Source organism: Larimichthys crocea, chromosome I (genome assembly GCF_000972845.2).
Source record: "Larimichthys crocea isolate SSNF chromosome I, L_crocea_2.0, whole genome shotgun sequence".
Taxonomy (NCBI): domain Eukaryota; kingdom Metazoa; phylum Chordata; class Actinopteri; family Sciaenidae; genus Larimichthys; species Larimichthys crocea.
This window is the reverse complement of record NC_040011.1, coordinates 17,049,334-17,062,164: the sequence shown is the minus strand read 5'-3', so window position 1 is coordinate 17,062,164 and position 12,831 is coordinate 17,049,334. Positions and strand designations below refer to the sequence as shown.

The following is a 12,831-nucleotide window of genomic DNA, read 5'->3' as shown; positions in this document are numbered from 1 at the left end:
TAAGATATTAAATGGAAAGCTACCACGTTGACACCATGGGAAAATATCAACATATTTATAATACATCATGGTATCAACACATTGCCCAACCCTAATTCACAGTGTATAAGAACAACAGGCCATGACTTGCATGCCTTGTCTTATCAGTATATTTTTTTATCCAAAACTGTGGTTCTTTGAACAGACACAAAAACAGTTTTGGTTTGGTCATGACAACTGTACTGAGGTTGAATTTATGCAATATTAATAGTGTATCTGTTTTGATTGACAGGTGGATGGCGTTACAGGTGGCTTGTTAGAGCACCCAGGCTTCATTCCAGCTCGCTTCCACTCCACCCATGCTCCATGTTTTTGCCAGTTTTCAGGAGTGAATGACGTCATGTATACACTGTTTTATACAGCCTATGGTTTTACCAGATCATGGACAGTAGAGATGTGGATTATGCCGTACAGTACTGGGTTCAGATGTTCTCTGGGAATTTTGACACTGCGTGACTGCTGTGAACACTTCTATAAAACACAGCCCTCTCATTCGCATTTAGTTTTCAACCTGTAGGGACGAAAAACAGCATCTAGCTGATAGTGAATTTATATGTATGTAAGCAAACATAACATAAGACACAGACATTAATGTCTGTCCTCCACCTGTATCTTCAAAGAAAAGCTGGCTTCAAATCTCTGGCTATAGCTGACCTCTTCCACACAACCCGACAGTCTTTCTACATTTTTTTTACATTGATCTGTCAAAAGATTCTGAAGCACTGGCACACACATTTCTTGAAATAAAGAAAGCAAATGAATGGTTATCCTTAAAGTCCGCCTACAATGTTTTAAAGACTGGCCTTGTGTCTTTTAGGTTTGAAAAGATAGAGAAGACAAGGTCACCCACGAGCACAGCTTTTAAGGCTTGTGAAAGCAAGACAGCACAAAGCTGTGGCTTTCTAAGCTGTGCTCTCTATCGCCTGCTAACTGTACAAGCTTAAGTGTGTCGAAAGGTATTATATACTGCATTGTTGAACTGAAGTCTGCATTTGTATCTTGTATGTCTTTCCATGTTCTATAGATCTTCAATTTAAGTGCCTAAATAAATGTTTCAGCTCGGCAACTCATGAAACAATATTGATGGCAACAACTTTTCAGAACAAAGTTTCCGGCCTTCAAAGCACACAGTCATTGCCAGGTAAGTTGAGTGGTCATTCGTCCTTTGGAATGTAAGAAAAGACGATAAAAGAACTGACAAAAACCTGTTTGCAGCACTGAAGGCCTGGTGGAGAGAAACCTTGGAGGATTATCAAAAGATTACAAAGATAACTAAAACAGACTCAATAGAATACAGAACATTACTGAGCCCTTCATAGTTACTTCAGATGCATTCACATGGACAGTAGAGACGTGGATTATGCAGTACAGTATTGGGTTTAGATGTTCTCTGGGAGTTTTGACAAAAAAAATAAGGTCGTGTTCAGAAAAACACAACCCTCTCATTCATTTCAATGAGTGCAGTTCAAGGTTGGTAAAACGTACATTTATAGTAGATTTTGCAGTGTGAGTCAGAGTAATTTTACTCGTTACCTCAGTCATCTTACCACAAAAGATAAAATAATAGTAACCATAGTAACATCTAGAGTTGTTCAATCCTTTAACCAGACCAGTACAACATTTCCTTTGCAAACACATGCCATCAGATAGACTCATGTTAACTAACAAACAAGCTGACCACTGAAGAGAAAAGTCTCAAATGAATGCATAGAACAAAGAGATGTCAAGTTTTCTACATGGTTTTAAAGTCTACATGAATACTTAATATTCATGTTACAGTAGTGGATTTTTTTCCTTTAAAAAAAAAATAACTCAGTTCAAATTTGGCTACATTTAGATAGAAACATGACTTCATCAAGACCATTTAAATTGCCTGTTGTAGTTTATTTGTAGCTTTGGAGGCACGCATGACCGAACCGTCAGTAGCTGTTATAGTTAGCAAGTTCCCAGTAGCCGGTGCGGTACCACTGGTACTGAAAGTAGCTTTAGGTAGCCGTCCCCCATTATCTTCCCCACTCAGTGACACACCCGCTGAAAGGGCATTGGTCATTGACAGCTTCATTTTACAAAACGTGAAGTTAGCGACACCGGGGGCCATAGTTAAATGCACCCCGGGGGCCAGAGCTGGGGACATCGAGTCTATTTTAAAACTGCTGGCTAAAGATAAACATAAATACAGTAAGACTGTTATTCACATCGCGGTAATGTTGCCCGGTTATGCCAATCGGAGGGTTAGGGTTATCGGTGTGTGCATACGCCAAAACGATGTCGGACTCTATAGTTTTCTCTGGGCCCCTAACCAATGTGACCAGTGATGACATGTTTAGCCGCATGTCGTCATTTCACCGCTGGCTGTCGAGGTGGTGTCCGGTTTGGACTTCATAGATAATTGGACACCTTTCTGGGGAAAACCTGGTCTGATTAGGAGAGACGGCATCCATCCCACTTGGATGGAGCAGCTCTCATATCTAGAAATATGGCCAAGTTTATTAGCTGACCAAAATCATGTCGACAACCCAGAGTTGAGACCAGGAAGCAGAGCTGCAGTCTTACACGCTTCTCTGCGCCTCCATTAGAGCATCTGCCCACCCAGTCCTTTAGTATAGAGACTGTGTCTGACCCCCGTCCACCTACATTATTTAAAGATAAAACAAACAGAAGAGGAGTTCATCGTAATAACTTAATAAAAATTAAATCAACATCTCCAACAATCCAAAATAAGAGAATTAAATGTGGAATCCTGAATATCAGGTCTGTTTTAGACCTGACCAGTTTTATTTGTTTTAGTCAATTAATTAATATTATGATATGATATTGATTATGATATTGATTTATTTTGTCTCACTGAAACCTGGCTGCAGGATGAATATGTTAGCTTAAATGAATCCACTCCTCCAAGTCATTATAATACTCATGTTCCTCGAAGTACTGGTCAATTGGAGCCATATTTGACTCAAGTCTATTAATAAATCCTAAACCTAAACTAAATTATAATTCATTTGAAAGTCTTGTTCTTAGCCTCACTCACCCAACCTGGAAAACATTACAGTCAATTTCATTTGTTACAGTATATCGAGCTCCTGGTCCTTATTCTGAATTTTTATATGAATTTGCAGAATTTGCATCAGGCTTGTTTCTTAAAACAGATAAAGTAATTATTGTAGGTGATTTTGATATTCATGTGGACAACAACAATGATAGTCTTAGTACTGAGTTTATCTCTCTATTAGACTCAATCAGCTTCTGTCAGAGTGTAAATAAACCAACTCATTGTCTGAACCACACTCTCGATCTTGTTCTCTCATATGGCTTTGAAATTGATCATCTAATTCGCTCTCCACAGAATCCTCTTCTGTCTGACCATTTTTTAATAACCTTTGAGTTCATACTACTGGACTATAAGCCTTTTTGCAGAAACTCCTACAGTAGATGTTTATTTGATAGTGCTGTAGCCAAATTTAAGGAAGTGATTTGTTCAGTATTGAATTCAATGCCATGTCTCAATGCAGCAGAGGACTTGTCTGCTTCCTTTAGCCCCTCACAAATAAATCATCTTGTTGATAGTACTACAGGCTCATTACAGACAACTCTATTGCACCTCTGAAAAAGAAGATAATTAAACAAAGGAGGTTAGCACCATGGTATAGCCAGCAGACTTGTAAATTAAAGCAAGAGGCACGTAAATCTGAACGCAAATGGCGTGCCACTAAACTGGAAGAATCTCGTTTAGTCTGGCAAGATAATCTTAAAACATACAGGAAGGCTCTCCGTAATGCCAGAGCAGCCTACTACTCTTCATTAATAGAGGAGAATAAGAACAACCCCAGGTTTCTCTTCAGCACTGTAGCCAGGCTAACAGAGAATCACAGCTCTACTGAGCCATCTATTCCTTTTGGTCTAAGTAGCAATGACTTAATGAGCTTCTTTAATGATAAAATTATAATTATTAGAGACAAAATGCATCACCTTATGCCCTCAACAGGCATTGATCTGCATTCTGATACAGCAAGTTTGGAAACAGCTGTAAAACCTGTTTTGTATTTAGACTGTTTTTCTCCCATCGACGTTCATCAAATAACTTTAATCATTTCGTCTCTTAGACCCCATCCCAACCAGGCTGCTCAAGGATGTTTTACCTCGAGTTAGTCATTCTTTATTGGATATGATTAATCTGTCTTTATTATCGGGATATGTACCATAGTCCTTTAAAGTAGCTGTAATTAAACCTCTTCTTAAAAAGCCCACTCTAGACCCAGAGGTCTTAGCCAACTACAGACCGATATCAAACCTTCCCTTTCTGTCTAAGATACTTGAGAAAGCTGTAGCTAATCAGCTGTGTGACTTTCTCCATAACAATAGTCTATTTGAGGATTTGCAGTCAGGATTTAGAGTGTATCATAGCACAGAGACTGCATTAGTCAAAGTTACAAATGACTTCCTAATGGCATCAGACAAAGGACTCATCTCTGTACTTGTCCTCTTAGATCTTAGTGCCGCTAGTCCATGCATTTGTTACTTCTAGGCTGGACTATTGTAACTCTTTGTTATCAGGCTGCTCTAATAAGTCTCTTAGGACTTTGCAGTTAATTCAGAATGCCGTTGCACATGTTCTGACAGGAACCAAGATCAGAGATCACATCTCTCCCATTTTGGTTTCCTTGCACTGGCTACCTGTTAAATCTAGAATAGAATTTAAAATTCTTCTCCTTACATACAAAGCTCTTCATGGTCAGGCACCATCATATCTAAAAGAGCTCATAATACCTTATTACCCCTCTAGAACACTGCGCTCTCAGGACACTGGGTTCTTTGTGGTTCCTATAGTCTCCAAAAGTAGATTGGGAGCCAGAGCTTTCAGCTATCAGGCTCCTCTTCTGTGGAACAAACTACCATTCTGGGTTCGGGAGGCAGACACGGTCAACACTTTTAAGAATAGACTTAAGACTTTCCTTTTTGATAGAGCTCCCTCTTTCTCGGTCTGTCACTGTCTCTGTCTGTCTCTTTCAGGGTTATGCCTAGTCAGGCATGGTATTGGTTGAAGATGCAGTTTTATAATTTTATCATTCATTATAATTGTACAATATGTTTGTGTTGATTTATTCTGTACACGTGACATCTATTGCACATCTGTCCATCCTGGGAGAGGGATCCCTCCTCTGTGGCTCTTCCTGAGGTTTCCAAAAGTAGATTGGGAGCCAGAGCTTTCAGCTATCAGGCTCCTCTTCTGTGGAACAAACTACCATTCTGGGTTCGGGAGGCAGACACGGTCAACACTTTTAAGAGTAGACTCAAGACTTTCCTTTTTGATAGAGCTTATAGTTAGGGCTGGCTCAGGTCATCCCTTAGTTACAATATGCTGCCATAGGACTAGACTGCCGGGGGACTCATGGATCGTGGCTGCTGCTGTGGTCCTGCACGACATCCACTACATACATTATTACTGTCATTATTGCTACCATATCTCCATTACAGTTTATAGTTAGTTAATGGTCTGCTGCTGCTGTGCATCTGTCTCTCTCTATCTCTATCACAGGTTCCACTGCTACTGTAATCATTTTATCATTCATTGTAATTCATTGTCATTTTATCATTCATTGGAATTGTACAGTATGTTTGTGTTGATTTGTTCTGTACACGTGACATCTATTGCACGTCTGTCCATCCTGGGAGAGGGATCCCTCCTCTGTGGCTCTTCCTGAGATTTCTTCCACATTTTTTCCCTGTTAAAGGTTTTTTGTGTCACTCGAACCAAGGGTCTAAAGACAGAGGGTGTCACTCCATGTACATATTGTAAAGCCCTCCGAGGCAAATGTACTTTGTGACTTTGGGCTATACAAATAAAACTGATTTGATTTGATTTGATTTGATTTGTGTATCATTGCTAGTTGATGAAATTCATGTGGATGTGAGTCCGGAGTGAGAGCCTGAAATTAGTACCCCATTTTCTAATGAATTCTAATTAATTTTTACTTCAGACACAAGGCAAAAGAAAATGGACAATTGAAACTTATATGATTATAAGTTTGCTTAATGAACCAATGCTTGATGACTGACCCGGTTTGCAGGGGATCGGTTGCAGTGGCAGAGTCATCTGGGGGTCTGAAGTGAGGGGCTGGGTGTTGGGGTGGAAAGCCGGAATCATCACATAGGGCATGTTCACCTGCTGGGACGAGGCATGACAAATACACCTTACATAAAGGTTCTTTCCTCATTTGTTTGAAACACAGATTTCTAACTTGAAATGAGAACTTCTCATTTGTAATTATCATCCATGCTCAGGCTGCTGTCTGTGGTACTGTATGTGAAGACATGAGAAAGGTCTTGAGAGGAGCTGACCTGGATTTGCTGCTGAAGCAGGTTGATCTTGTGCTGCTGCTGTATCAGCTGCTGCTGCTGCTTGGCGATCTGAAACAAAGCACATGTTCATTTTTACACACATCATGTCTCAATTTCATACATTTTGATAATAAATATGAAGTACATTCATCCTGAAAAGTTCACAGTTTAAATATACTCAGAAATGCCTCCATGCCTTACTGCATATCATATATATTTAAATGATTAAGTTGCCTTAGTTAAAGAATATTCATAACATAATACTGGTTAAGATGAAAAATATTACCCAACCATACCACAACGACATCACAATTTGTGAATTCAGTTAATTAAACCAGCCTGACTGTATGACTGTGACTATGTGACTGCTCTTACCATTTTTTTTTTTTTTGGCCTTTTCAAGCTTTATTTTGATAGAGACAGCTGAAGAGTGACAGGAATGTGTGGAGAGAGAGAAATGGGGAATGACATGAGGGAAAGAGCCACAGGTCGGATTCAAACCCTGGGATTCCGCAGCAAGGACTGAGCCTTCGCACATGGGGCGGCTGCTCTACCAACTGAGCTAAACGCCACCCCGATACCATTTGCATTCTTAAGTGAACACAGTTTAGACCTTTTCAACCAGAGGAACTTTTTCAGGAACACAGAAAAATATTTTGAATCTCTGCTTGAGGCTAGTTGCCCGAGGCAATATTAATCACTACTAGCATAACACACGTGGATATTCAAGACCTTGATTTGCATTGTGGGTAATGCATGTAAAGTTTTGAAAGATGATATTTCTGGTTCTGCTGCATCAATTTTTTTATTTTTATTTATTTATTTTTTTTAGGAATAGGAGGAATGGGAATTACTTCTAATGTTACCGACTTTTAAATAAACATTATGTCATAGGATTTGTCAAATTAGTCCCTAACAAAGAGTAAAGTACGCAGAAAAAGTACGCAGTAAAGTGTGTTACATTAAGAACTTGATTTGTTTCTACAGTTACAAAATAAGTCTATGATACCATTAACCAGAAGAAAAAAACATTGAACAGAACATCTCTCTACTTCTCCAACCGTGTCACCTTTCTGTTGTTGCCTGTCTTGTATGCAAAAATGACATTTGAAACAAAGATTGTTTTAAATTCGACATCTAATTTGCCTGCTCGTCACACCTATTGTTATGGATTTAAAAGCTAAACACAAATAGACAGCAGTAGATTTTGTTTCTGGGATTCCTCAGTTTCCAAGTCTGTTTGGCTCCATACACAATAGTTCCTAATAGTTTACAATAGACAGTGCAGAAATGTATTTGAAGTGACACGGTGCGTGTATGTTTTTTAGGAGAATGATGGCAGATGCTCTGAGTGGTACCTGTTCCTGCTGTTGTCGAGCCAGCTCCATCTGCTGCTGTTGCTTCTCCAGCAGCAAGGCGGCCATGTTCCTCTGCTCGGAGTGAGCTCCCAGTAGCTGCTCCCTCAGACCGCTCAGCTGGTTGATCATCATCAACAACTGGAGCTCCTTCTCTGCCAGAGACTGCGGGGTACCTGGAGGAGGGTCAGACAGTCTGGTTTGTTAAATCTGTCATTGTTTTTACTTTTGAGACATCTACCTCTGCATGCTTTTAAACTTATCTCTTATTGAGGACATGGTGTTTGGGGTTCTCTGGGTTGAAAGATTCCTCTTTGATTTTATTCAGTAAAACAACAACAAAGAAATGGAACAATTTGATTCTTGCCCATTCTCACAAGAGGAACTTTATTATAAAATGATTACGTATTTTTTTTATCATTTGCCAAAACCACAAGCTAGGACAACAAACAAACAAAATAAAAACTCGGATAAAAGCAAAACCACATATGAACAGTGACAATGGAGGCTGGTTCCCTCTGAACATTAATTTATGAACATCTGCCGCCTGGTGATAATATATATAATTTGACTAGGCAAATATTTCTATTGCTTCCATCTCTCCAGATGTGTCTTTTTGTTTGTTTCTATGTTTTAGTCCCAACTTTCTCTGAATTTTAGAGGGAACACAAGATGAAACCAACAATTTTGACAGCAAAATGATCCGACCAGCAGTGCACCAAATTACTGCACACAGCCAGGTATTGCTTTCAGGATGTTATATAATGTTTTTCAGTTAACAAAGAAAATGGCTAATAAAAAAAGAGGCAGATATTTTCACAGTCTAATATCGATGTGTTAGATGTAATGGTATAGACGTGGTATATAAATGGTATAAAGGTGTTAGTAATGTCTGAGAGCTGACCTTTCAGTTGTCCTGCCCCCACTGTGCTTTTATCCAGAAGTTTCTCCTTCCAGTCAGCATTCAGCAGCTTCTCAATGGTAGGCATTACTGTTAACAGGACACAACAGGTACTCAGCAGAACCACACTGGGCTGCACAAGATGGCATGAAAAATATTATCTGTCAAATAAAATCCATCTGACACCAAACTACTTTCTCAGCCTCTCCTCTGCCTTCCTAATGGCATTGATTGAAGAAGACATTTGAGGTGCCGGAGGGCAGAGGTTGTTTGCGCGTCTGGGAGAAGTTTTGAGTGTTTGAGTGGATCAATATTTGGACACAGAACAATCCAAGGTCAGCTAGTGGAGAGAACTTGAGAAAAATTTAAGGTGAAGAGTGCAGGCTGGTGAAAGACTTGAGGGCAGCCTCAGGAATGGCTCGGAGAGCAGCCTTTTACTTCACGTGTGAGCGATTGAACAAAATCAGACAAAAAAAATAAATAAAAAAATAAACACCCTGAACCCCCTGAACCCATTCAGAGACCAAAACAACACCCTCACTTCGCTAGACAAACCGCCACTTCTACGCATCGATTTTCGGCAGACTGCATTGTTTAATGCTGAATAGTAGCAGAATGCAGTGCACTTAAACACATAAGATATAGAGTCATCCAAGTCTAGTCAGCAAGAAAATTCTATGGACATGTGTGTATTTGTGAGTATGAGAGAAAGACTCCCATAAAAGAAAATAAAACAGGTCCAAGAAGAAGACGGTGGAGTGGGTGGTGTGTTTCAAATCCAACACTGAGGCCAATGGTGAGTACTTACGCACGTCAGTTTACAGTTATGCTACTGAGTGATATCGAAACAACCTGTTTTCAAGCATTTCAAAATGCATAAACTGCAGTTTTCTTTCATTTGATCAAATGTGTGCATATTAAATATTCAAAAAACTTGTGTGCAGAATGGGAAAACCTCTAACTTTGGCGTCCCGCAGAGGTAGTGCCCTCACTTATTCACTGCCTGTTAGCTCATTAACCCTAGACACAAAGTTTTGCAGGTATTTTGTCATAAACCGAAGTACTGGGCAAATCTGAGCTAATGTTGAGATCACCAAAGTCATTTGAATTTTTCCCTTACAGGAACACTGAATAGTGAACTGCACAGCAGTTGTCACTTCACTCAAAACCAAGAATGTCCTGCTGGTCGCCTGAGTGAAAAAGACAGGGGATCCCCCAAGTCATTAGGATTCACCCTGTGGAGACCATGAATGTCTGTACCAAATTTTCATTCAATAGTTTGTCAGGACACTGGTAAATACTTAAGAAAATGATTGGTCAGTCACAAAATAATTATCTTTTTGTACCTCAAAAACATTTGTCAGAATTATAAGTTATAAATGAATAGACTACATGAAAACAGAGTTACTTTGCAGCACTATCAACAAGAGCAGAAAGTGACTGAGAGACCCTGCTGAGATTTATACAGACCTTCCTTGAAGTCAGATTGTCCCTCTGGTCTGTCATGTGTCCTGGCCTCCTTCAGTCCCATGGGGCTTTGCCTGTGAGGCAGCTCCTTACCTGGAGAGCTCTCCTGTCAGGACAAAGAAAGAGACCATCAACTGACAAAGCATCACAGCAGGGAAGAGCACACATTTTACTTTGACATATCAATCTGTGACAATTCCTACATTTCCTAAAACGCCTGTGGACAACCTTTCTCATGCCTTTTGTAATATCCTTACCGAAGGGGAGCAGGAGAGCGGTGGGGTCAGCTGGCGGGCCTCCAGTGGATGGTTTCCTGACCAATCACGTGAGGGAGATGTTTTAGAAGGTTCAACATTGGTGATGACTCCTCCGCTGGATTCCTCCTGTTCTATTTTGACACCAACACCCGCCATGCTGACATCCCCAGCAGAGAGGAGGTGCAGCGCTGGAGGGCTGGGCTCAACCATTCTGTTGGAAGACAAACACAGCACTTAAAACAAGGTGTCATTTGGGTGTGGTGAGTTATGGCCACTTGCCATGCCAATTATTATTTACCAGATATTATTACCACACGCAACACAGATTAAAATAACAAAAGGAAAAGATAGACGAGTTCTGCATCAACCCTCCAATGCACTAACAAAATGGTGCTACAGCCATGCTGGTTGATCCATCATTTGGGGACCATGAATGACTTCACAAAGTTTTTGCCAGTCTTGGAGCCAAACCACTAGCATGGCTGTATGCTATCAATAGGACCTGAAGGAGCCTTCCATAAGGTCTTCAGCAAAATAAATAACACTGCAAAATTTCAAATAAAAATTGAAATATTACCCATGGGCATGAACAGCATGGATAAGTAAACACTGAGGTGGTTGAAATAGCAGGTACTATTATAACTCACGTGACAAATTCAGCTGTTGCTCAGTTCAGTTCAATTTTATTTCTCACTCCGTGATTAAATCCAATCTGTCCAACTTTGCCGTTCTTTGTTTTTTGACCGATAAGCTGTCATGAATAAAACGCAACACTTCCTGCAGACGTTTAACATTAAAAACCTTCCCGGAACAGATTATGGCCTTTGAGCCACTAGAAATGTGTGAAACATCTGTGCAGGAAATGTTGAGTTTCATTGACGGAAAAGACACGACAAAGTATAGTTGACTAGAATGAATTAGTGAACAAGAACAGTGTAAAAACTGAGAGCAGCTGTGTTCATGAAGACAAGTCTGCATGGACAGCAAATTAAACAGATCAGACAACAAATATGATCAACTATGTGTATAAAACATTTTCTTTAATATCTCAATAAAGGTCTGGGTTTCTCTGCATTTGCATTTCTCTGCACTGTTTCCAGTCATAAATAACAGTGTTATAACTGTCCCTTCCCAGTGGATCATCATGTTGAGGAAATGCACATCACTTTATGAAAATATAGCCTAAAACCTCTTAACATGGGGGGTCTCTGGTGTCTGATGTATGCCTGTTTCATGACGACAATTGAAAACTGCTGTTTTAGGTCACTGCTGAAGTCAAGGTCAAGGGTTAGATGGCAGTTGTGATACTACCACATAAAGTCACAGCCAGGCTTATTGTGTGTGTGTGTGTGTGTGCATGTGTGTGTGTGTGTGTGTGTGTGACAGTGAATAATAGGAGGTATGGGAGGGAGACAGACAACGCCTCGGTGAGGGAGAAAAGGGGAGAGAGAGAGAGAGAGAAAAGAGAGGACAGGTTGAGTGAGTGAGGTTTGAACCACAGTGAACTTGAACATATCAACTCAGGCTTGTTCGCGTATGTTTGTGTATGTGTGTGTGTGTGTGTGTGCTTGTGCGAGTGTGTGTTATTTCCCAGGTCTGCAGCAGGAGGAAAGAAAAACACAGCAGACAGCAGAACAAAACAAACAGAACACACAAGGGCAAAAAGTGCACATATATATTAAGAGGCAGAAAAAAAGCCATTGTTGGAGCCAGGGAACAAAGGAAGCCGGGACAATGGGGGAGAGGCTGACAAAAGCCGCCGGCCGCAGGAAACAGGCCGGATAACAATGCCAGCGGAATGTGCCGACCAACTCGGGAACACAGCAAAAAAATGCGGAGCGCCACCGTTCTGCGGAAAGCATAATAATGATTAGAGCCCCCCTCTACTTCACCCAGCTCTCCCAGCCTGCATACTGTTATTCTGAACAAAGCCACCTGTCTGCCAGGGTCCAAAGCCCCAAACCTCAGTGATGTATATGCATGTGTGTGAGTGTGAGTGCATGTGAGTATGTATGAGTGTGTGTGTATGTGTGTGTAAAGCTGCACCAATACATGTAATTTAAGAGCTGAAATGGGAAAGTGAGGTGATTAAACATTAAAGTCCATCTCATCTTCAACAAACTGAGACGCAGTGACAGTGAATCCGACCTCTGTGGTCACGTGGTCGTGTGATCACTGCTGGAAATCCTCTGCACAAATTAAGTGATCAATCAATGGATTAAGTAGTTAAACGCAAAGGTGTCTTCAAAACACAAGTGACAAGAGAAATTTGGACTGAACCACTCGCATGTCGCACAGGTTTACGTTCTCTGGCTGACTGACAGCTAGACACAATCAACCTATTGTTAGATTTATAGTTGCAGCATTTTCATGTAAGTAAACATTTCCGTTTACATTCACACCAAAACACACTGCGTATCCTTGAGACCTAACAAACATGTTCAATGTATTTCCTTCCCAAAAAAAAAGCAAAGCC

The 12,831-nt window shown here is 40.4% G+C and overlaps 1 protein-coding gene across 3 annotated transcripts in view; it reads right to left on the bottom strand.

Moving 5' to 3' along the window:
- Positions 1–12,831, bottom strand: part of sox13 (SRY-box transcription factor 13) — a 45,132-nt gene that overhangs the window by 11,595 nt on the left and 20,706 nt on the right. For 2 of the 3 annotated variants that reach the window (XM_010736778.3, XM_019267237.2), the window contains exons 2-7: positions 10,356–10,566; positions 10,102–10,204; positions 8,635–8,721; positions 7,734–7,906; positions 6,376–6,444; positions 6,094–6,202 (exon numbers count right to left, since the gene is read on the bottom strand). In XM_010736778.3, the coding sequence (XP_010735080.1) occupies positions 6,094–6,202; positions 6,376–6,444; positions 7,734–7,906; positions 8,635–8,721; positions 10,102–10,204; positions 10,356–10,565 (751 nt within the window). In that variant the 5' untranslated portion in view covers position 10,566. The remainder of the gene's footprint in view (positions 1–6,093; positions 6,203–6,375; positions 6,445–7,733; positions 7,907–8,634; positions 8,722–10,101; positions 10,205–10,355; positions 10,567–12,831) is intronic. The other variant, XM_027285456.1, reaches the window with a different exon arrangement.